Source organism: Tribolium castaneum, chromosome 4, assembly GCF_031307605.1.
Source record: "Tribolium castaneum strain GA2 chromosome 4, icTriCast1.1, whole genome shotgun sequence".
Classification (NCBI taxonomy): Eukaryota; Metazoa; Arthropoda; class Insecta; order Coleoptera; family Tenebrionidae; genus Tribolium; species Tribolium castaneum.
The window spans coordinates 21,989,928-22,013,753 of record NC_087397.1 but is presented as its reverse complement, the minus strand read 5'-3'; the positions used below and the strand labels follow the sequence as shown (position 1 = coordinate 22,013,753).

The 23,826-nt window shown below is 30.4% G+C and overlaps 1 protein-coding gene and 20 non-coding genes across 21 annotated transcripts; 1 reads left to right on the top strand and 20 right to left on the bottom strand.

Moving 5' to 3' along the window:
* Positions 1 to 740: 740 nt before the first annotated feature.
* Positions 741 to 21,908, top strand: LOC103314673 (venom allergen 5). Its single transcript, XM_008201259.3, has 3 exons — positions 741 to 804; positions 20,839 to 21,271; positions 21,330 to 21,908. The coding sequence occupies exons 1-3, from the start codon at positions 756 to 758 to the stop codon at positions 21,781 to 21,783; spliced, it is 936 nt and encodes a 311-aa protein (XP_008199481.2). The 5' UTR covers positions 741 to 755; the 3' UTR covers positions 21,784 to 21,908.
* Positions 1,121 to 1,213, bottom strand: Mir11617a-1 (microRNA mir-11617a-1). Its single transcript, NR_161806.1, has one exon. It is a non-coding gene; the product is annotated as a microRNA mir-11617a-1 (primary transcript).
* Positions 1,372 to 1,462, bottom strand: Mir3836b (microRNA mir-3836b). Its single transcript, NR_038662.1, has one exon. It is a non-coding gene; the product is annotated as a microRNA mir-3836b (primary transcript).
* On the bottom strand, positions 2,406 to 2,496 carry Mir3836d (microRNA mir-3836d). Its single transcript, NR_161807.1, has one exon. It is a non-coding gene; the product is annotated as a microRNA mir-3836d (primary transcript).
* Mir3836c-2 (microRNA mir-3836c-2) lies at positions 3,919 to 4,010 on the bottom strand. The gene has a single exon (NR_161808.1). It is a non-coding gene; the product is annotated as a microRNA mir-3836c-2 (primary transcript).
* On the bottom strand, positions 4,671 to 4,763 carry Mir11618a-1 (microRNA mir-11618a-1). Its single transcript, NR_161809.1, has one exon. It is a non-coding gene; the product is annotated as a microRNA mir-11618a-1 (primary transcript).
* Positions 5,129 to 5,220, bottom strand: Mir3851o-2 (microRNA mir-3851o-2). Its single transcript, NR_161810.1, has one exon. It is a non-coding gene; the product is annotated as a microRNA mir-3851o-2 (primary transcript).
* Mir11617f-1 (microRNA mir-11617f-1) lies at positions 5,486 to 5,544 on the bottom strand. The gene has a single exon (NR_161889.1). It is a non-coding gene; the product is annotated as a microRNA mir-11617f-1 (primary transcript).
* On the bottom strand, positions 6,445 to 6,536 carry Mir3851k-1 (microRNA mir-3851k-1). Its single transcript, NR_161811.1, has one exon. It is a non-coding gene; the product is annotated as a microRNA mir-3851k-1 (primary transcript).
* Positions 6,865 to 6,959, bottom strand: Mir11618b-1 (microRNA mir-11618b-1). Its single transcript, NR_161812.1, has one exon. It is a non-coding gene; the product is annotated as a microRNA mir-11618b-1 (primary transcript).
* Positions 7,416 to 7,492, bottom strand: Mir3836e (microRNA mir-3836e). Its single transcript, NR_161813.1, has one exon. It is a non-coding gene; the product is annotated as a microRNA mir-3836e (primary transcript).
* Mir11619e (microRNA mir-11619e) lies at positions 7,707 to 7,808 on the bottom strand. Its single transcript, NR_161814.1, has one exon. It is a non-coding gene; the product is annotated as a microRNA mir-11619e (primary transcript).
* Mir3836c-3 (microRNA mir-3836c-3) lies at positions 7,825 to 7,916 on the bottom strand. The gene has a single exon (NR_161815.1). It is a non-coding gene; the product is annotated as a microRNA mir-3836c-3 (primary transcript).
* Positions 8,590 to 8,674, bottom strand: Mir11618a-4 (microRNA mir-11618a-4). Its single transcript, NR_161816.1, has one exon. It is a non-coding gene; the product is annotated as a microRNA mir-11618a-4 (primary transcript).
* On the bottom strand, positions 8,737 to 8,844 carry Mir3851q (microRNA mir-3851q). Its single transcript, NR_161865.1, has one exon. It is a non-coding gene; the product is annotated as a microRNA mir-3851q (primary transcript).
* Positions 9,036 to 9,127, bottom strand: Mir3851o-1 (microRNA mir-3851o-1). The gene has a single exon (NR_161817.1). It is a non-coding gene; the product is annotated as a microRNA mir-3851o-1 (primary transcript).
* On the bottom strand, positions 9,393 to 9,451 carry Mir11617f-2 (microRNA mir-11617f-2). Its single transcript, NR_161891.1, has one exon. It is a non-coding gene; the product is annotated as a microRNA mir-11617f-2 (primary transcript).
* On the bottom strand, positions 10,317 to 10,408 carry Mir3851l-2 (microRNA mir-3851l-2). Its single transcript, NR_161818.1, has one exon. It is a non-coding gene; the product is annotated as a microRNA mir-3851l-2 (primary transcript).
* Mir11618b-2 (microRNA mir-11618b-2) lies at positions 10,733 to 10,827 on the bottom strand. The gene has a single exon (NR_161819.1). It is a non-coding gene; the product is annotated as a microRNA mir-11618b-2 (primary transcript).
* On the bottom strand, positions 11,296 to 11,372 carry Mir3836f (microRNA mir-3836f). Its single transcript, NR_161820.1, has one exon. It is a non-coding gene; the product is annotated as a microRNA mir-3836f (primary transcript).
* On the bottom strand, positions 11,825 to 11,918 carry Mir11619f (microRNA mir-11619f). Its single transcript, NR_161821.1, has one exon. It is a non-coding gene; the product is annotated as a microRNA mir-11619f (primary transcript).
* Positions 21,909 to 23,826: the final 1,918 nt, after the last annotated feature.

Here is a 23,826-nt window from a genome sequence, read left to right as displayed (position 1 = left end):
ATCCAAACGACTAGTTGATCGCATTCTTTAGTCCAGTCTATGGAAAGAGTTTTCGTCTGGATGTCTTCGTACGGAATATTGACGAGCGGCTTCACTTGCATTTCCAGCGTGTTCACCAAACAGTAAACACAAGTAACAATATTCATTGTAGGAAAACATTTAAATCCTTCACTGACACTTTTTGAAACTGAAAAACTACCGTTGACAGACGAAAAAAAATTTAATGACATTATAAGCAATCACCGTAACCATGGTGTCATCTGAACACAATGGTTTGTGCCAAGACCTTTAATGCAATATCATTTATACCACAAATGAATTTGGATCTAAAGTAGTTGTGCAAACACCTTCATTTTTGGCTAAGAATTTTTAATTTTTCCTTCAACATATCTTCAGTAATAAAAGACTTAATTTTTTGTAACATTTTTCTTGTTGTCTAGAGCATCGTCCGATGCGCGGTGCGCGACTTTCCGGACAAAATTTGTTTTAAAATCTTACACCGTTGCAAAGAAAGACCTTTCCAAATTTTTACAATAATAGTATTTGAAAAAAATACGTTCCAGCGGAAAACATTATACTATTATTAGTTACACATAGAGACATTGATCGTTTTGTAGAATTAAAATATACAGATTTTACACCTGCCTGCCTGAAATTTGGAGATTCTTCTATGTGCTTTTCAGACACTGATTAGAGCCTTAACTCGTCGGTCCCGGTCACAACTACTGGTCGTTAGGTCAGGTCAGAGGCTGTAGATGCGACGTGAAAACTCTGATACTTGGGTAACTGATGACAACACCATTGGTACGCGTATTTATTTTTATTTACATTATAAAATTAGGAACATCGCAGACTATCATCTCTCATTCGTTAAATTGTGGTTGATATTGTGGTTGTAGACTGAAGTAATATGTGTAGGGTTTACTAAATAGCAAACACAAAGGTACGTCTTTTGGAAAACATAAAAAAGCATCCTTTATCTAAAACGGGCTTGTTGCAAAAATCTATTACTGGGCAGGTCAATGGTTACAATTTTACACAGTACCCACTCTATGCCAACCCAGTACTAAATTAACTAAAACTTAGCTTAAAAACAGCAACAGGAGTACTATTTCTTGTGAATTTGAATTCCTTAATAAGCTGCCCTAGGAAGTACTACAATTACATTGGTCTGCAGTACTACCCTATGCCAACTCAATGGTGAATTCCAAAAAGCCTTTTCAATAAATACGCTACTTTCAAGGAACGTTGAACGAAGTGGTGTTGAACGAAAAACCAAGCCAATGACGCTTCATTTGTTAAATTATAAAATGAAAAATATCACAGACTTCGTGTTCCGTTCGAAAGTTACTGCTTGCTGTTGATTGAGGATTGAAGAAACGGCTGTAGAGTCTACCTTGCCCAGTGATAATTAAATAAATATCAACTTAAGCAGAGGTGGACCTGGCAGACATTTCAAAAAAATTGCGATAAGTTCCAAGTGTTGGTTTTACATCAATCCCAGCTTTTGAACACTTGCTTAAAATTTCACTCGTTTATAAAAAAGATATCAACTTTTGTTGGATTCCTTTGGCATGGGAATGATTATCAAAAACAAATTTTAAAAATCCGACACGCCAAACGTTCATTTACAACGCGTTTTAACCACAAAGTGAAGTCCGTCAAGTGAGAATATAGACTAAACTAATTCTTACAATGTCATGCCTTATACAGCGTTGGGCAAAAGTATGAAACCAAGCGTTTTGTGCCTAAACTCTGTGTCTTACGAAAAAATCAGTTAGTCCATCAAGTAATTTAAAAATGTATTCATTTTTCAAGACTAAAATTTTTCGAAATTCTTTTTAGTTTTCGAGTTATTAATTTTTTAATGACTCCCACCACGGCGTTTCTTTTTGGTAAAAGACCATGCTCCAGAAATTACTTCTAAAGTTGGTGCCTAAATGTACTTTCTTAAGATCCCTTTTAAATTTTAACAGATTATTGTTTAAAGAATTACGCTTCGATGGTGCAAAAATGAAATAGATTTCGGAGATATTGAATTTTGAAAATTGAATTTCTGACTCTCTTTTACATTACGGCAAAAAGAAAATCGATTTTTTTACGTTCTTTAGTAAGTATAACTAGCAAACACTTCTTAAGATTTTCGTAAAAAACGAAATCAACTTCCAATAAGTATTTTAAGAGAAAAAAAACAGCGCATCTATAAAACCGATAGTTAGAAGGTAAACATATTAAAAGTCGCTGTTCCTACTTCACTCAAATAATTAGGTACTACAATAGTGTAATTTTCTGTTTCCTTTAATTGTCAAACAATTTGAAATTAAGCATACAGTAACCATGCTATGTCCAGAAAGTAGCAAAGAAACAGGTAATGCTAACTAAAATTCGAAAACATTAAGTGGAGATTGAAGAAACTACTGCAGGGCCTACTTTGCCCAGTGATAATTAAATAAATATCAACCAAAGCAGGGATAGACCGAGCAGAAATTACGAAAAAATTGCGGTAAAATGTAAATCTTTGCTTTATATTAATCACAGCTTTTGAACATTTCTGTAAAATTTGGCTCGTTGTTAAAAGCATAGAATCAGACAACCAATAAATACCAAAACAAAGCGATTTGTCTAGATTGTCTAGAATATTATTTTTACATTGTTTTCACTTGTTAGAAGATTCGTAGTATTTTAATCTTCTATGATCATCACATAGCACAGAAACGACCAATGATAACTAAATAACATAATGAGAAATCTTACCTAAACTTGTCTAAAAACGATACCTACGCTTTGTCGGACAATGGGGGTTCCCAATGATTTTTTTATTATATTTTTTATAATTAAAATTAATGCGATTCTATCAGAATTGTAAAATTTTAACGGTCAAAACGTTTTTTTAAATGCTCTAAAAAATTGTAAGTTCAACTTGAGTTTGCGCGGTACAAAGGCGTTGCCAAATCTCTCAATTGAATTATTGTGTAAAGGCTTGAAGAATTAAAGAAAATGAAGTAAAATAGCTTTACATATATGCTTTTATATTTTATACCTAATGCTATGCACTGAAAGTATTGTAATGTATTCTTAACTTCTTGGGCAAATATTCGTTCATAACATGCTGAGATTTGACAACGTGGCATGTTACTTTAATTTTAATGGTTAGTCCCTTTCAGTGCCGAAACAGCCAAGTTTAAAACGGCTAGGTCGAAGAGTTGTTTTTCATAATTTTTTGTAGTTACTATTGATAACTTTGATACTATTGATAGGTACCTTGAATATCTATTAACAAATATTTATTTTACCATTTATTGGAAACCCCTATTGTAGTTTATTACTGGGCCTGCATGGGTCATACTATGGATTAAAATCTTGATAATTTTCTCTGAATTCTTCTGATTTTTTCAAAACTTTCCTTAATTTTTTAAATTTTGCTTTGTAGACCGATTTCCATGCGTTAATCTCTCGAATTTAATCTAAAAATTAGGTAACCTAGCTGACTGTAAAATCGGAAAGGCTCTACTATAAGATTTAAATTTAAAATATTTGCCATAGACTATGCTATAATTATCATATTCTATACAGGACCACTCTATATCAACTCAACAGTAAATTCGAAAAAGTCTGCTTTAGATGATTTGCTGCAGAAGATTTTAAAATAGCAAAGCATTAACATTGTTACGTAAATAAATACCAGTCGTACCTTGACTGAACTTAAGTTTGATTATTCAGTATTTAGTTGTATTGACTTTGATTGAAAGAAAAGCACCCAAATCGTTGCCTTTTTTCCTAGGAAAGTTTGATCAAAGTGGTGTCGAGCAATCGAGCGAAAGACCAAGTTTGAGACTCTTCATTTGTTAAATTATAACATGAAAAATATCGCAGACTATTATCTCTCATCCGATAGTTTTGTTTGATATTATTTGGAGATTTAAGAAACCACTCCAGGGTCTACCTTGCCCAATGATAGATAAATAAATATCAACAAAAGCAAAAGGTGGACCTGGCAGAAATTTCGAAAAAAAGTGTACCTCGAGGCATAACATTTCATTCTGAAAGAAACTATTGTAGAAAAATAAGCTTGAAAAACTGCAGGATGCTCAAAAACTGGCGCACCAACTCAATGTATGTTATTGAGAAGCAAGTGCAGATTACGGAAAAAATGTTGAAAAAATTCCAAAAGTCATATTTTAAAAAATCTGGAGCTACAAACTTATTGTGTTAACTTCTTTAGTTTTCATTATTTTTTTATGTTTCATACTAGGTAATCATTCCGTAACAAAACGATGAATAATTATTTTCAAATTTACTATCAGATTTTAGCAGTTTTTTTAATTAAAAAAAATTAAAATTCATCCAAAAATCACAATGTGTAGATGTGCCAACACTGGGAATTATTTCCTAGGAAACCGTTTCCAAAATCATTTATTTTTATTGTTGCTCAAATTCTATTGCGATCATGACTGTTGGACAACGTTGCCACATATCATTTATCTAAAATACGTTATTTATCAATAACTTTAATACAAAGAATGTTTTTACTATTTTTACCTTTATATGTAACCAGTTCTCTACTATACACCATTGAGTCGGTGCCCCGACTATATAAGATAAGAGTAAATTATACAATACTTTGTAAATACTGGAATACCTACGCATCCAATTTTTTATTCGTTCCAGTTATGTGACTCGAAATAAAGCGAGCATCGATCGGTATATGATCACAAAAAAGCATAGAAACGACCAATGCTAACTATACATCGAAAACATTTTGTAAAAATGTTCGTTCTTCTCTTGAGAAAGCAAGAAAATTCTCCACTAACTTAAAAATCGCTTGCTGGTGAATTGAAATCTTTCACTGGGCCGGCATGGGTCGAACTATGGAGAAGAATTTTACATAGTACTACTCTATGCCAACTCAGAACTAAATGTACTCACAAAATTAAAATTACAAATAAAAATTTTTATCTCTTAAATTAAAATTCGTTATTAAGCTGGCGTAGGAAGTATTATGATTATCATGGTCCATAGTATCACTTCGTGCCAACAGTGAATTCCTGAATTGTCGATAAATGGTCAAGGAACATTGGTCAAATATAATGAAAAACTTTCGCTTACCTGAAACACACTTTGTGGGTGCATTTTAATTTATTACTGGGCCGGAATGGGTCGTACTATGGATTAAAATTTTACATGGTACCACTCCACGCCAACCAAGCACTAAATTTAATAAAATTTAACATAAAATTAACATTGTAGGCTGTAAGATGAATAAAGAATTACTATTTTTTTGGTACACGCTCTGGTTACTTTGGGAACTACTTTGACTGTGCAACACAGTTTTAGCGGACTCTTCTTATTAGGAAGATCCGCTAAATCCCTATTTTGCGGACTTGTTATATAAATACTTGTTTTCTGTTAGTCTTATCGCGTTTTACTGCTTTGCAGTTTAAAGAATTACTATTTTTATCGTTAATCGTGAACTTTAATTTACTAATAAGTTGCCATAGAAAGTACTATAATTACTATAATCCATATAGTACCACCCATGCCAAGTTACCAGTGAACTTGAGAAAGTTTACTTTCGATAATAAAAATGAATACAATTTCTCGAAATTTTATTCAAAATCTGGTAGTATTAACTTTGATTGAAAGAAAAGCACCTGAATCGTTGCCTTTATGTTAAGAATGCAACGACAAATGCGCTTTATTTTCAAGGAAAGTTGATCGAAGATGCGTCGAAAACCAAACCCATGAAATTTGTTTTATTATAAAATGAAAGAATCACAGACTATTTATCATCATTCATCAGTGATATTTTATGATTGATATTAAATGGAGATTGGAGCAACCACTGCAGGATCATCTTTGTCTAGTAATAAATTGATTATTATTAAGCTAACATCAAACAAAGCAAGAATACATCGGGTTCAGAAATTTCGAAAAAATACTTTGAAATGATTATTCAAAATTTGGTAGTACTGAAATTAATTAGAAAACCAGTACGAGTTTTAAGAAGACTTTCTAAGACAGTCTGTGACCCTTCATTTGGTGAATTATATAATGAAGAATATCATAGACCTCGACAATTTTCGGAAGATGTGGACTGGAGAAACGACTGCAAGATCCACTTTGCCCAGTGATAATTAAATAAATATCAGTCTAAACAAAGATAGACCGGGCAGAAATTTCGAAAACATTGTGATGGAATGCAAGTGAAGATGACATTTTTTCACCATTTCTATAAAATTTTACATAAATCCACAGATTCAAAGCATCCATCGAAAGTACTAACACTTATACAAATCTTTATACAAGAATACCAAATACTAACCATACCAGAACCATAAACGTTCGATATATATATCGAAATATCTATATATTTTATATGACGGCACAAATGTATACGTTTTTATGGAAACATAAAATATCTTCGCTTATTTCACTTGCTGGTGAATTGTAATTTATTACTGAGCCGGCATGGGTCGTACTATGGGTTAAAATGTTACATGGTACCACCTTTTGCCAACCCAGCACTAAATTTATGCAAATTTCACTTAAAAATATACATTGTTTGCTGTAAAATAATTTATCTTAAATGTGAATTCAATAAGCTGCCATAGGAAGTACTATAACATAATTACCATAATCCAGATGCTGAACACCTACAACATTTTGTTCGATTATGAGCAAGAAATCAAACAAAGTTAACTTATTTTATTTTCACGGAAACAACTCCAAAATAAATCAGTTTGTGTAAATGTCGACCATACTGCCACTAAAGGTACTACTCATTTTGAAGTGAGCTTCTACATTAATTAGATTCAATAGTAATTTGGAACAAGAACACCCATTCAACTTTTATTCGTCTCAGTCGTTATTGAATCCGAAATGAAGTGAGCACTGGCTGTACTATGACCATAAAATAGCATAGAAACAGCCAATGCTAACTAAGTATCGAAAACATTTTGTAGTAATGCACAAAAGTTCGTTTTTTGAAAAAGCAATGAAAATTCTTCCCATACCTTAAAAATTCTTGTTGGTGAAATGATTATTATTGGACAGGGGTGTCTGGTATTATGAAGCAAAATACCCTATTAGATGATTCAAAAGTATAAGAACGCGCATTTTACCAAATTATTTTTTAAATAAAATTCATAAAATCGTAAAATAACTACTAATGATTAGATCTCATTGAAAGTAATAAATTAAACTTGCTATTATTTTTTTTGAAGTGCTTGAATACTTTATAACAGCTAATTTTAAGAAAAAATGCAACGTTGGCGTTTATATGGCTTTGAAACAGCTAATTGCAATAAATTTACCTACTCATTAAGTAAATTGAGTGCCACCCACTGTCAAAAGTGAATTCGAATTGAACAACATCTTTAATCTAAAAAATTCTGACATTAACTGAAGATTGAAGAAACTACTGCAAGGTCTACTTTGCCCAGTGATAATTAAATAAATATCAACCAAAGCAAGGATAGACCAAGCAGAAAATTCGAAAAATCGAATCGTACAACTTATTTCACCAATAAATACCAAAAAGGCAATTGCTTTCTCATAGTATCAGCACTAAATTTAACCAAAGAGTAATGCACACCCCAAATTGTTTACACCAGATTTCCTCAAGATAGACATAGAAATGTGTGGAGCTGAAATTTCGTTTACAACGACAAATGTGCTTTATTTTTAAGGTAAGTTGATCAAAGTGGTGTCGAACAATCGAGCGAAAAATCAAGTCTGTGACTCCTCATTTGTTAAATTCTAAAATGAAGATTATCGCAAACTCTCATCTCTCATCCGATAGTTTTGTTTGATATTAACTGGAGATTTAAGAAACCACTCCAGGGTCTACCTTGCCCAGTGATAGTTAAATAATTATCAACGAAAGCAAAAGGTGGACCTGGCAGAAATTTCGAAAAAAAGTGTACCTCGAGGCATGACATTACATTCTAAAAGAAACTATTGTGGAAAAATAAGCATGAAAAACTACAGGATGCTCAAAAACTGGCGCACCAACTCAGTGGGACCTTATTGAGAAGCAAGTGTACATTACGGGAAAAATGTTGAAAAAATTCCAAAAGTCATATTTTAAAAAATCTGGAGCTACCAACTTATTGTGCTAACTTCTTTAGTTTTCATTATTTTTTTATGTTTTATACCAGGTAATCATTCCGTAACAAAACGATAATTAATGACTTTTAAATTTACTATCAGATTTTAGCAGTTTTTTTAATTTAAAAAAATTAAAATTCATCCAAAAATCACAATGTGTAGATGTGCCAACACTGGGAATTATTTCCTAAGAAACCGTTTCAAAAATAATTTATTTTTATTGTTGCTCAAATTCTATTGCTATCATGACTGTTGGACAACGTTGCCACATATCATTTATCTAAAATACGTTATTTATCAATAACTTTAATACAAAGAATGTTTTTACTATTTTTACCTTTATATGTAACCAGTTCTCTACCATACACCATTGAGTCGGTGCCCCAATTTTTGAGCACGCTGTATAAGACACTAGTAAATTATACAATACTTTGTAAATACTAGAATACCTACATATCCAGTTTTTTATTCGTTCCAGTTGTGATTCGAAATAAAGCGAGCATCGATCGGTATATGATCATAAAAAAGCATAGAGACGACCAATGCTAACTATACATCGAAAACATTTTGTAAAAATGTTCTTCTCTTGAGAAAGCAAAAAAATTCTCCGCTGACTTAAAAATGACTTGTTAGTGAATTGAAATCTTTCACTGGGCCAGCATGGGTCGTACAATGGAGAAGAATTTTACATAGTACTACTCTATGCCAACTCAGAACTAAATGTACTCACAAAATTAAAAATAAAAATTTTCATCTTTTAAATTAGAATTCGTTATTAAGCTGGCGTAGGAAGTATTATGATTATCATGGTCCATAGTATCACTCCGTGCCAATAGTGAATTCCTGAATTGTCGATAAATGCTCAAGGAACATTAGTCAAATATAATGAAAAACTCTCGCTTACCTGAAACACACTTTGTGGGTGCATTTTAATTTATTACTGGGCCGGAATGGGTCGTACTATGGATTAAAATTTTACATGGTACCACTCTACGCCAACCAAGCACTAAATTTAATAAAATTTAACATAAAATTAACATTGTAGGCTGTAAGATGAATAAAGAATTACTATTTTTTTGGTACACGCTCTGGTTACTTTGGGAACTACTTTGACTCTGCAACATAGTTTTAGCGGACTCTTCTTATTAGGAAGATCCGCTAAATCTCTATTTTGCGGACTTGTTATATAAATACTTATTTTCTGTTAGTCTTATCGCGTTTTACTGCTTTGCAGTTTAAAGAATTACTATTTTTATCGTTCATCGTGAACTTTAATTTACTAATAAGTTGCCATAGAAAGTACTATAATTACTATGATCCATATAGTACCACCCATGCCAAGTTACCAGTTTACTTTCGATAATAAAAATGAATACAATTTCTCGAAATTTTATTCAAAATCTGGTAGTATTAACTTTGATTGAAAGAAAAGCACCTGAATCGTTGCCTTTATGTTAAGGATGCAACGACAAATGCGCTTTATTTTCAAGGAAAGTTGATCGAAGATGCGTCGAAAACCAAACCCATGAAATTTGTTTTATTATAAAATGAAAGAATCACAGATTATCTATCATCATTCATCAGTGATATTTTATGATTGATATTAAATGAAGATTGAAGCAACCACTGCAGGATCATCTTTGTCTAGTAATAAATTGCTTATTATTAAGCTAACATCAAACAAAGCAAGAATACATCGGGTTCAGAAATTTCGAAAAAATACTTTGAAATGATTATTCAAAATTTGGTAGTACTGAAATTAATTCGAAAACCAGTACGACTTTTAAGAAGACTTTCTAAGACAGTCTGTGACCCTTTATTTGGTGAATTATATAATGAAGAATATCATAGACCTCGACAATTTTCGGAAGATGTGGACTGGAGAAACGACTGCAAGATCCACTTTGCCCAGTGATAATTAAATAAATATCAGTCTAAACAAAGATAGACCGGGCAGAAATTTCGAAAACATTGTGATGGAATGCAAGTGAAGATGACATTTTTTCACCATTTCTATAAAATTTTACATAAATCCACAGATTCAAAGCATCCATCGAAAGTACTAACACTTATACAAATCTTTATACATGAATACCAAATACTAACCATACCAGGACCATAAATATCGATATATTTTATATGACGGCACAAATGTATACGTTTTTATGGAAACATAAAATATCTTCGCTCATTTCACTTGCTGGCGAATTGTAATTTATTACTGAGTCGGCATGGATCGTACTATGGGTTAAAATGTTACATGGTACCACCTTATGCCAACCCAGCATTAAATTTATTCAAATTTAACGTAAAAGTAAACATTGTTTGCTGTAAAATAATTTATCTTAAATTTGAATTCATTAATAAGCTGCCATAGGTAGTACTATAACATAATTAGCATAATCTAGATGCCGAACACCTACACCATTTTGCTCGATTATGAGCAAGAAATCAAACAAAGTTAACTTATTTCATTTCCACAGAAACAACTCCAAAATAAATCAGTTTGTGTAAATTTCGATCATACTGCCACTAAAGGTACTACTCATTTTGAAGTGAGCTTATTTAGATTGAAAAGTAATTTGGAACAAGAACACCCATTCAACTTTTATTCGTCTTAGTCGTTATTGAATCCGAAATGAAGTGAGCACTGGCTGTACTATGACCATAAATTAGCATAGAAACAGCCAATGCTAACTAAGTATCGAAAACATTTTGTAGTAATGTACAAAAGTTCGTCTTTTTTTGTAAAAGCAATGAAAATTCTTCACATACCGTAAAAATTCTTGGTGGTGAAATAATTATTATTGGACAGGAGTGTCTGGTATTATGAAGCAAAATACCCTATTAGATGATTTAAAAGTATAAGAACGCGCATTTTACCAAATTATTTTTTAAATAAAATTCATAAAATCGTAAAATAACTACTAATGATTAGATCTCATTGAAAGTAATAAATTAGATTAGCTATTATTTTTTTCAAGTGCTTGAATACTTTATAACAGCTAATTTTAAGAAAAAATGCAACGTTGGCGTTTATTTAGTTTTGAAACAGCTAATTGCAATAAATTTACCTACTCATTAAGTAGGTTGAGTGCTACCCACTGTCAAAAGTGAATTCGAATTAGGCTAACTTGATCAACATCTTTAATCCAAAAATTTCTGACATTAACTGGAAATTGAAGAAACTACTGCAAGGTCTACTTTCCCCAGTGATAATTAAATAAATATCAACCGAAGCAAGGATAGACCGAGCAGAAAATTGGAAAAATCGGATCATACAACTTATTTCACCAATAAATACCAAAAAAGGCGATTTGTCTCGATTATTTAGAATATTATTTTTACATTGTTTACACTTATTACAAGATTTTGAGTTTTTTAATCTTCTATGATTATCAAATAAAATATACAAAAAATTATTATCAAAATAAAATATCAAATATACAAAAATGAACAATGATAACTAAATAACATAATCGAAAATCTTACCTAAACTATCTAAATATCTAAAAACAAAACACTTTGTCGGAGAATTGCATTTTATTACTGGTTTCTCATAGTACCAGCACTAAATTTAACCAAAGAGGAAAGCACTTCCCAAATTATTTACACCAGATTTCCTCAAGATAGACATAGAAATGTCTGAAACTGGAATTTTGTTTACAACGACAAATGTGCTTTATTTTTAAGGAAAGTTGATCAAAATGGTGTCGAGCAATCGAGCGAAAGATCAAGTCTGTGACTCCTCATTTGTTAAATTCTAAAATGAAGATTATCACAAACTCTCATCTCTCATTCGATAATTTTGGTTAATATTAATAGTAGATTCAAGAATCAACTGCAAGGTCTATCTTTCCCAGAGATAGTAATATCAGTTTTGATATAAACTATATATACTGTGATATAGAAACAATCAATGCTCACTAAATTTCAAAACATTTTGTAAAAAAGCATAAATATTTGTTTCGTTTAGAAAGCATAAAAACTCTTCGCTTACTCCACTTGCTGGAATTGTAATTTATTACTGAGTCGGCATGGTACCACTTATGCTAACCCAGCAATAAATTCACTAAAATTTATTGCTTAAAAGAAATACCAATGGATATAAAATCAGTTATACCTTTTCAATTATCATGATTTTAAAGGGTGTCTAAGTTCAAATAAATGTAGCTTCATTTTATGGATATCCAATCAGGTATAATGAATTTAAATCATACATATGTTGACATAATCTAAACATTCTTTTCTGTAATAAATTCCAAAATAAAGCAACTAATGTAGATTTTGATCATGCTGCTTCTATTATTCGGTTCTGACAACTAACATTCAAGTTACTCTGGAAAACTTAGTAAATACAAAAATCTTTAGGTTCATTCTCCACAGTTGTATCAGAATTCGAAATTTTGCGAACACTGACCACGCTGTGACTACGAAACAACACAGAACAGTCAATGCCAACTAAATATTGAAATCAATTTTTACACAAGACACAAATGTGCATGAAAATTCTTGCTTAAAAAAGGCTACTGGTGAAGTGAAATTTACAATAATAATTTGTGAATTCGACTAGTCTTGAATCGTTTCGATAAGTATGCAATGACAAGAAAAAGTTAGTTGAAGTGGTATCGAAGATGGCTGGGAATTTTTACCGATACATCGATAACTATATCCTGTATATAGTTCCGTTAATTGTGACAAAATTAACGTCAAAAGTTTTCTATAAACATGCATCGAAAAAGACTTGGTAAGGGAACTACACTCTCTAAAAACATCTCTGTTTTGGTGGGTTTTTCTCAATATTTCTGAGACCATTACAGATGAACTTACAAAATTTGGTACAGTTATCTATCTTGACAAGCCTAATCGAATTCTAGAGGAAGGGTAAGGTTAAAACTGTTCTAACAATTTTGGCTTTAGTTTTTTGACACTTTTAGCAAAAAAAACTTAAATTCAAATTATTACTTACCGGTACCGCTCCCGTGATTGATGATCGAAGAACTTCGCACTGTTGCACTTGTTGGCTTCAGGAATCACGGACACACAATGGCCCTCAGGCCAAAATTGCCTGCTTATATTGGCTTACCCCCCAGGGATAATGGGGAGTGGGGTGGGGGTGAAAGTTCCTTTCTGCCTTGCAACAACAATTTTACAAAAAGTTTTGTAATGTTTTACTATTTTTGTAGAAAATAAGTTAGAAAAGGATAAAAGTTTAGAAATTATCTCAAAAAATACGTAAAAATGTTTTTTGTTTCTTTCAATAATTTATAAAATTATGCGACAAAAGTGTTTAAAATAAAGAAAAATATGTTTACTACTCTCTAAATTCCAAATTCGTTGCATTTGAAACGTCAACTTTACTGTTTTAATAGTATCCTTTACAATTTTCCTAAAATTTAGTATGTAATTTTACAAAAGAATTATTTAGGTTATTGTGGTAATTTTGTAGAAAATAAGTTTACAAAATATATGGTTATTTAGTTTTTTATTAATGATAATTTGTAGTTAGTAGCTAACAACTCCTAATAAAATTAATATCAGTAGGTATTTCTAGTAACATGTTACTGGAATTTGTTTTATCAACTCTACTTAACCACTTAACTCTGCTTTTGGATTACTCGAGTTTTCATCAGCTCTTCCAACACACAAATTTAGATTTTTTTAAATATAGTTTTTTTTAATTTTGGATTTGCATTTTTTGCTTAAAAAATCGGTAACTCTACTATTTTTCTAAATTTAAAAATCGTATTTAGAAGATCAAAAAATTAAATTTATATTACATCTTTTCTTTAGTGTCTTCTAAAATGGGAAAAATATTTTCATACTTCAAGTGCCCATAACTCAATATTGTAAATGGAATGTCTTAATTAATTATATTTCACTAAATGAAAAAAAATGTTTTGCATCGACCTGTATTTTAAAATTCCCTATACCCAAGTGTGATCATTTTCAAGTTGTTTAGGTTTTTTGATATTACGTAAGATTCCTTAATAGTTTTTTTATAATAAGCTACTTTAAAGAAAAATTTTTCATTGAATAATGGACAAGTAATGATCAAAATTTTACAATCAGTTTTGTTAAACTAGATAAATTCATTGAATTTAAAACAATTTTTTTATATTTTTCATTCGTTTTAATGGCAACCTATTAAAAAAATGTAGAGTTAATGTTAATGCTGATTCAAGCAGAATTAAATTCTGTATCATTTGGTGAAATGAAAATTAAATTTTATTTGAAAAAACTGAGTTATAGACCTTTGAAATTTTACAAATTTGTTTTTTTTTAATTTTTTAACGTTAGATAAACTTGGAAATACTAAAAAAAGCTTTAGATTTTTTCTTTCAACTGTCCAAAAAACGATTTTAAAATTTAAAAAAATACTTAAAATAGCTTGTTATTCTTACTTGTTTTTATTTTTGTCTCTTTAATTATTTAGACATCTTATTTCATCTTGTATAAAAAATAAAACAGAAATGACAATCTATCACACTCAAATGACATGCTATACTTCATTATCCATCGCATATTTGATACATTTTTATAAGCAAAATAAACAAGAAAATGGATAAAGCGTCGAAAATTTTATCTCGAGGTCCTCAAACTCCCCGAAGTAAAACCACAAACCCAACTTTCCCTTAATCCCAAATTGTTAAGCGGATTAGACCTAAGTGAAATTTTTCAGTCACCTGGGCGTTAACTTCTTCTCAGTATTTATATAATTTCTAAGAACAGACATTGGGAGCATTTTACGAAATAATTTTAAACAATTAGTTAGAGTCTTGAAAGTGCTTTTTTTGATACTATATTATTGTTAGGTAGGTCTTGAATAAGGTTTAACAGACTTACTACAGGATGTTTACAGTTTACTTTTAAGCTCCTGTTTATTTTTATATCATTAAAAAACGAACATTTTTTTATTACAACCCTAACGTAAATTTGAACAAATTCCGAGTTATTTGTTAAAAACTCGTTTTGTTACCTATTTAATTTTTTTAGTAATATATAAGAAGCTATAAGCACTTATGAGTAGAAAAAATAAAAGCATGCTATTAAAAAACGTACCGATTATCATGACACACGCTTTTTGGGCCGTCTATATAATTAAAAATATTTTCCTGAAATACTTTCAAATTCCCATTGTGTGCATAACTTTGAATACGTATTGGTCACCCTAATTGCAGAATGTTGGAGAACGAATTATTGTTTTGTTAAATAAGTTATTTTTTGAAACGCTTAAATAGTTTTCTGGAAAACTAAATCCTTGTGCAGTGCTTTTAATGTTAAAATTTTTGTTGTAATTTTAACATTACCTTGTTCCTCTTAGTGATTGTTTCAGGTTGATTCCCATGTTTGGTTATAAGCTCGATAATAAAATTCCATAACATCAAAATATAACTAAAATCAGAAAAACATTGTTAGGCGCTCTCATACAAATACTTTCTAGTTTATTAGAAAACATGTTTTTCCAAGTGGTAACAAACTACCTGCATTTAATTTAAAATTTGCAAATTAATCATAAGCTATTAGTATACCTACCTGTTTACTCTCTTAATCCTATAACGTTAAGCTGGGTGCTGATTAGTATGGTAATGAAATTTTAGAAGCCATTATAGTAATGTCAAAAAAAATTAAAAGCGATTAGATGCTATGATAGAGATGATACAAATTAAACCCAACTCTGCAAATATGTCTCCATTAAACATTCGTTTTTAAGATGAAGAAAAATGCTAGTATTGGACATAGATTTAATGAAAAACCTTTACAAAACGCAAACCAAACTTGTTCAAAACGATTTCGGTAGAAGTGATCACTGATCAGACAGAAGACTTTCGAATTTAAATTTTGATCAAAGCTAGTGACGTTTTTCACTGTCATGGTTACGATATTCTTATTTGTTTCAACAATTAAATTTAATTTTAACAATGAAATTATTCCAGTAACTTTTAAACCCTGTACCAGTACTTCGGAGATAAATAACATTTTCATGAGTTTTTTTTGCAGTTAACCTTTTTATACACTCTTTCAATACCAGGTAAAGTATCGAATATAAGACCGTAAACACCCTGTGTAGTTAAAGTTTTAAATAATTAAAACCTGTCTAAATACAATTTTTACAGCTTCTTTTACTAACAAGATTTTTTTGTCTCGTCCGTCATGTGTAAACAAAAAGTAACTTAATGAAAAGCCTTATTTTTCGGTTTTGTGGTTTCAAAAGTTTCAACAGGTTCCATCCACCTATTACTTAAAAAATAGTTTTTGGAATTACTGCCTCTTGAATTAACAGAATATTTTAAAGGTTATTTAAGCATAAAAATGTGAGGTGTTTTTTCTGTCCCGTCCGTCTTCAATTTGTATTTCTTTTACTTGTTCATATTTTAAATTTTAAAAATGTGGCTCTAATTGTAAGTTGCAAACAGTTTGATAGGTAATAAATTCATATAAAGAAAAATTCAGTTCTACTGATATTGTTCGTAAAAACTGAAAATAAAATCTAAACATGTGCAAAGTGTCCTTTGCGTTAAAACGAATTGGCTGTATGATAGAAATCAAGAAATTATAAAGATATTTGATCACAAGCAAAGTTATCGCAAGGTGCTATGCTGACACATGGCCAGCTTTACTTGGACAACAGAATTTCACTTTCCATCACAGGCAGCTTCGATTCCTTTACATTGTTTTAATTAAATTGTAAAGCAGAATCAAAACAAATCACTTGTGAATCTTTAGTTCACAGAAAATCACTTAGACCAATTGTTACTAATTTTATGACATTAGGAATTATTTTGTAAAGGTAGGTATTCTGTGAAAAGCTGTTGTTAATGTGGGTTATTAGAAATTTCAGAAATACCGAGAAAAATGCTGTGAAAAGATTACCCAGGTAGTTGTGAAAAATTTCACTTTTAGGTCAAATCCACTTAATTACGGATTAAGGGAAGGTTTGGTTTATGGTTTCACTTGAGGGACATGGGATTAAAATTCTGACATTACAATTTATTCCTTATTTATTTGGTTTACGGGAATATACAGGGTGCTCAAAAACTGGCGCACCAACTCAGTGGTACGTTATTGAGAAGCAAGTGCAGATTACGGGAAAAGTGTTGAAAAAATTCCTAAAGTCATATTTTAAAAAATCTGGAGCTACAAACTTATTGTGTTAACTTCTTTAGTTTTCATTATTTTTTTATGTTTTTATGTTTCATACCAGGTAATCGTTCCGTAACAAAACGATGAATAAAATTATTTTTAAATTTACTATCAGACTTTAGCAGTTTTTTTAATTTAAGAAAATTAAAATTTATCAAAAAAATCACAGTTTGTAGATGTGCCAACACTGGGAATAATTTCCTAGGAAACCGTTTCAAAAATAATTTATTTTTATTGTTACTCAAATTCTATTGCGATCATGACTGTTAGACAACGTTGCCACATATCATTTATCTAAAATCCGTTAGTTATCAATAACTTTAATACAAAGAATTTTTTTACTATTTTTACCTTTATATGTAACCAGTTCTCTACCACACACCATTGAGTTGGTGCGCCATTTTTTGAGCACGCTGTATAAAATACAGAGTCATTTTTAGAAAACGGAGGTGCTCTTAAATTTATATTTATGGTTAGATTTCAAAAATTAAAACAAATAATAAGTAAATGGCTTTGAGTGTAGTATAAGCTAATGCTTTGCAGTGTTGTTAGCCACAATACGAACAGAAAGGCAGGTCATCCAAAATTACATTAATGACCAAAAATTAAAGAAAAATTCCAAAGTTGAGTCTGACGTAGAGTAAAATCATAACAAACGAAGTTATGACGTAACAGGCAAAATATTGGGACCAGATTCTGCCATCCGAGACCTTCAACTGTTACTCTGTGACCTTCAATAATTAATAGGTCATACAAAAAATACAATTCACATTAAGGATAGATTTTTTAAAAACGTCAATAATTTAATCCCCGATTAAATTTCATTAATTTAATGAGATTAAAATAATTAATGGGATTAATTACTTACAGGAAGTAATACGCATTAATTAAATGCGTGATTAACTGATCACGTGAACAATTGGACCAATATGATTGGTTTATAAGCGTTATTAACTTTTAACAACGTATTAAAAGTTAATGGAACATTCTATTAATCAGTCTTGAGTTTTTAAATACTTTTAAATTTGCAATTCAATACATTTTGAAAAATTGTATTTGAAATACATTTAGTTACTTTTCCGGAAAAGTATTTGTATTTGTATTTAAATAAATTTAAAGTTTGAATGTATTATTTTTTTATAACTTTAGCAACATTTAGGAACATATCAGAAACAGTTTAAAGAATAGACAAACACGAAGTTTTGGTCTTTTATCAATTCAAAAAATATGTCGTCTACCCTTCCAGAATGTGAATCATTGTATATTATTGAGGAAATTGAAGCATACTGGCTTTTGTGATCAACTGCTAATGTTAATGCAGTCAATGATTGTCGGTAGGGAACAATTTGTTGAGTATGGAAGTTTCAAATCGGAGTTATTTTGTGCTCTAAAAGTGGAGTTGCGCAAGGTTCTAATCTAGGTCCGCTTTTATTTATTATTTTTTATAATGACGTTATCAGGGATATGAAGGATTGTAAAATATTTATATATGCAGATGATCTAAAAATTGCACACACTATTAAATTTTATGAAAATTGTCTAGAATTACAAAATAATATTGATATCTTAAACTCGTGGTGCCATTATAATCGATTAGAGTTGAACATTAGAAAAATGTAAAAAGATCACATTTGCTAGAAAATCTAATTTGATTAACCTTTACGATAATATGTACCGTACTTGAAACGTGCAATAAAATTACAGACTTAGGCATAGTTATGGATAGTGGTTTGCACTTTACACCTTATATTATTCAGCTAACTAGTAGTGCATTAAAGACTCTGGGCTTTATATGTAGAAATACAAAAGAATTTACTAGTGTATCTTGCATTACAACTTTATTTTATGCTCTTGTTAGGTCTCAGCTTGAATATGGTTGTGTTGTTTGGTGTCCGTTGTACCAGTTTTATGTAAATGTTTTGCAAAATATTTTAAGAAAATTTTGTAAATACATACGTATAATTTAAAATTTATAACAGATATCCTGTAAGGCACTGTGATCAAAGTGATCTTTTAAGAAATGGCAAAAACTTTTATGTGGTGATATTATCAGCTCTGATCTTCTGGATCAAGTGAACATTGTAGTACCTAGAGCTAACAACCGAAATCCTCTTACATTTAATTTTTCCATCTCTAATACCTTTCATCATCTGAATTCTCCACTTTCTAAATGTTTTAAATTATACAGCGTGCTCAAAAACTGGCGCACCAACTCAATGGTGTGTGGTAGAGAAGTGGTTACATATAAAGGTAAAAATAGTAAAAAAATTCTTTGTATTAAATTTATTGATAAATAACGGATTTTAGATAAATGATATGTGGCAACGTTGTCTAACAGTCATGATCGCAATAGAATTTGAACAACAATAAAAATAAATTATTTTTGAAACGGTTTCCTAGGAAATAATTCCCAGTGTTGGCACATCTACATATTGTGATTTTTTTGATGAATTTTAATTTTTTTAAATTAAAAAAACTGCTAAAGCCTGATAGAAAATTTAAAAATAATTATTCGTCGTTTTGTTACGGAACGATTATCTGGTATGAAACATAAAAACATAAAAAAATATTGAAAACTAAAGAAGTTAACACAATAAGTTTGTAGCTCCAGATTTTTTAAAATATGACTTTAGGAATTTTTTCAACATTTTTCCCATAATCTGCACTTGCTTCTCAATAACGTACCACTGAGTTGGTGCGCCAGTTTTTGAGCACCCTGTATAATAATATTACAATAGATTTAGATATTTTCTTCAATAATTTCCAAACTAAAACTGTAGAGATCAAGCTTCTAGAATATTTTTCTTCGTAATTTATAATGTTTTGTATAATTGAATTGTCTCAATTTTGTTCTTTTTTGGTATATTGTATTGTTACTTGTCCACTGTAGACTAATAAGCCTGTTGGAAATTATTATTATTATTATTATTATTAAAAAAAATAATAATAATAATAATAATTCCTATAAAAATTACAATTTTTGATAAATATTAATTTTTGTCTTTAAAAACAATTTTTTTGCAAACATTTTTTGCGTTTTATTTCTACTCTTATCGTACTTCAGAAAACACTAAAATATTTTTTTGTTTCTAAATCATTTAAGAAAATCACCCGTGTTGCGATAATTTTTGTGCGCAGTGTATTATATTTCCCAACTTGTAAGCAACATAATTCTGTTATTTTTTGACAAATTTTTGGTTAAGTTTGGCAAAATAATTACGTATTTGATTTCCGACAAACAGCACATGCAGTAACGCTTGAAAATAAAAAACAATATAATTTTTATCTAATTTAGTTCAAACTAAATTTCTTCAAAAAAGATAATTTGAAATATTTCAATCTTGGACACGATTCGACGATTTTTTAAGCAATTCTAACGCAAACTTTAGTAAAACAGCACTAGTTCAGTTAATTAGTACTTTAATTTAATAAAAGAATGCTAGCTTATAAAATTTTTGAAATATTTTGATTTTTGGTCCATTTGGTCAAGTCAGTCATGTGTTGAATTTGAGTGACATTAGTTTTTCAATAATTTTGTTGTAAATTTTTTTGTCAAAATGTTTCAACTAGTTGTATTTATCACAGTGTGTTTAATTGTGGTGCATGGAGCAACAGAATTTGACCCCAAAAAAACAGACTATTGCAAAATTACTTGTGGAAAGAACGTGCATCCAAGTTGCAATTGTACTCGATCAGGAAACCGCCAAGAATTCAATCTTAAACAAAGCAATGAATTTCGCAAATTAATCTTGGAACTTCACAACGAAGCAAGAGATAAAATTGCTTCCGGAAATGAAACTAGATACGACTTGACTTCGGCTTCCAACATGATGGCAGTGAGTTACAGTTTAGAACTGGAATACTTTGCTAGATGTTTTATGAGAAACAAATTTGTGGGTGAACGCGATAAAGAAAATTGTGTAGTAATGTCAAATGGGCGAAAGGTGGGGCAAAATCTGTATGGTACTGTTGGAAATCAATCTAATGTGTCTTGGGTGGAAGAAGCGTTTGAAGAGTGGTAAGTTTTTAAGAATACAGTTTGGAGATGTAAGTACTACCTCTATGTTTTTCTATAGGATGGATGAAATGCAGAACATACAAATGGACACCATTAATAATTTCACTATGCCGGTAGAAGGACAAGCTAATTTTGATCAATTTACACAACTAATGTGGTCCACTGTTAATGAAGTAGGCTGTGCACGAATCTACACAGCTGATACTAAAAAAAATAAATATGTAGAACCTTACGAGTCAGCTATTCTCTGTAACTATGGAATAACAATCTTGAAAGATCAAAACTTGGCACCGAATACACTAGGCCAACCAGTTTATAAAAGAGGAAAACCTTGTTCAGAATGTCCAGAGAACTTGAAATGTAACAAAAGGTACCACGCTTTGTGTGGTGAAATTGCTCCTGTTCCAACAAGTGCACCGTATGCACTTGATTCTTCAAAAGCTATGACAAGCAAGAAATTTAAAAGTTTAACTCTTTTGGTTGTGACTATCTTCGTATCGTTTTTATTGTAGATATATGTATTAGTAGAAGTTACTCTAAATTATTAATCACGATTGACTTTCGCGATTGCACTTTACTATTATTACAGGTATCTGTAAAAATTACTGTTCCCCAAATTAATAAACACGAAATTGTATTTATTTTGTATCTTTTAAGTTCCCTTCTGTGCCCTATTCTCTAACCGAAATTGAATTTAAAGGTCCATTTTCGTGATAATTACTTTAAAGTCCCTTTAGTTTCAATTCAATTTTAACAATTTATCACGTCATGCAAATAATAATTCGAACTTGAAATGAATAATCTACGGATATCTAAATTACTGACGAACAAATAGAACGTTCCCGTCTTCGATAGTTCCGTTAATGTCGTCAGAAAATGCATTTGTTTCATTACCACCTCACTTTTCAGAGCAATGAAAAAAATTGTTATACTAGTGGGGCAACCTTATCGCGCACCTAAGAAAAATGTGACTTCTAATTAAATAAAAGTGAGTGTACGTTTGAAAGGTATCTCCCCTAATTTTTTGGTAATTTTTCACTTGCAGATAAAAAAAGTAATTTTTGACCAAAAAATCAAATTCTAAATTTTATATCAAATCACGCGTATTCACTTCAGATAATTGTTTACGAAATTAGCGAAGAAAAATACCAATCAGATTTTGAATTAAACGCACTTTTACATTTTAACTTTAAAAATTATTTTTATTTATTAGTTGCTACTTGTGGCGTCGTAAATTTAGGTGACAATGTGAACTGTAATTGGGGTAAGATTGTAAAAGATTTCGTTTGGATATTTCAATGCAGGCATCAGTTTTATTGCAAGACCCTTTGGTGGCAAATTATACCACCTTCTAATAAATCACGCGTCTGGTTTGCGTCTAATGAAATAAAACCGATTATTTCACCAATCAAGAAAAAATTTATAATTCTGAAACCAGCGTTCTATGGGCTAGCAGGTAAGGATTCATTTGGTCTAAAATCTTTGTAGTTAAACAGTTAGTGCCCAAAAACTCATAAAACTGCTACGACTTTATACAGGGTGCTCAAAAACTAGGGCACCAACGTTATATTTAAAAATTTTAAAAACTCTGGAGCTACAAACTTATTGTGTTAACTTCTTTAGTTTTCATTATTTTTTTATGTTTTTATGTTTACCACTAAGTAATCGTTCCGTAACAAAACGATGAATCATTATTTTTAAATTTACTATCAGATTTTGGCAGTTTTTTTAATTTAAAAAAATTTAAAAAATCGAGAATGGTCCTTAGCAATGCCCCACCCAGTATTTGTACAGCGTGTCTGCCCCATTATTTTTCTAAAAGCTGCAAATACGGTTACAGATGCAAAAAAAAATTTTTTTTTACATCTTTCTTACGAAAATTTTAGTCGTCGGTTTTTCTTCTGTTGAGAGTGTAAAACTCAACATTTTTGCATTTCTTTTTAAGTAATTCGTGAATTGGTTAGATTTAAACTAATTTAATACGATTTAGCACCCGATATAGCGTTAGAAGTGCCATCATTTTCCCTCTACCCTATTATTTTTTTGGGTTGAGAAAACCCTGCTATTTTATTATCTCGTTTCGTCACCTAAGTGATATTCCTCCTTCGAATAATTAAAAGCGTAATAAATCAGCAAATTTTTCAAAAGAAGAAAACAGATAGACAAAACTATATAAAATAACTGCTTCTAATAAAGTTTCCCGGTCCAATAAATTTCTAAAACTGATTGTCTTAGTAACATACTAAACAGTTTCAGAAAAAAGAATGGTTGAATCGTTAAATGTGTTAAACTAATTTAACACCAAAAATCACAATCGTTAGAACAAATTAGAACAGATTTAAATTGTAACTATTTTATGTATGAGACTCTCGTAACTAACTACACAGACGCACAAAGGTTTTTACATCGGCTACTAAAATTACACGAACATAACTTCAACAAAATGGACAAATTTTCTTGTTTTCCAAAAAATATTCAGAATTCATATAACTATTTTCCAGTAGGTATTTTAGAAAATTTTGTAAATATCATTTCTAATATACATTGAGTTGAAA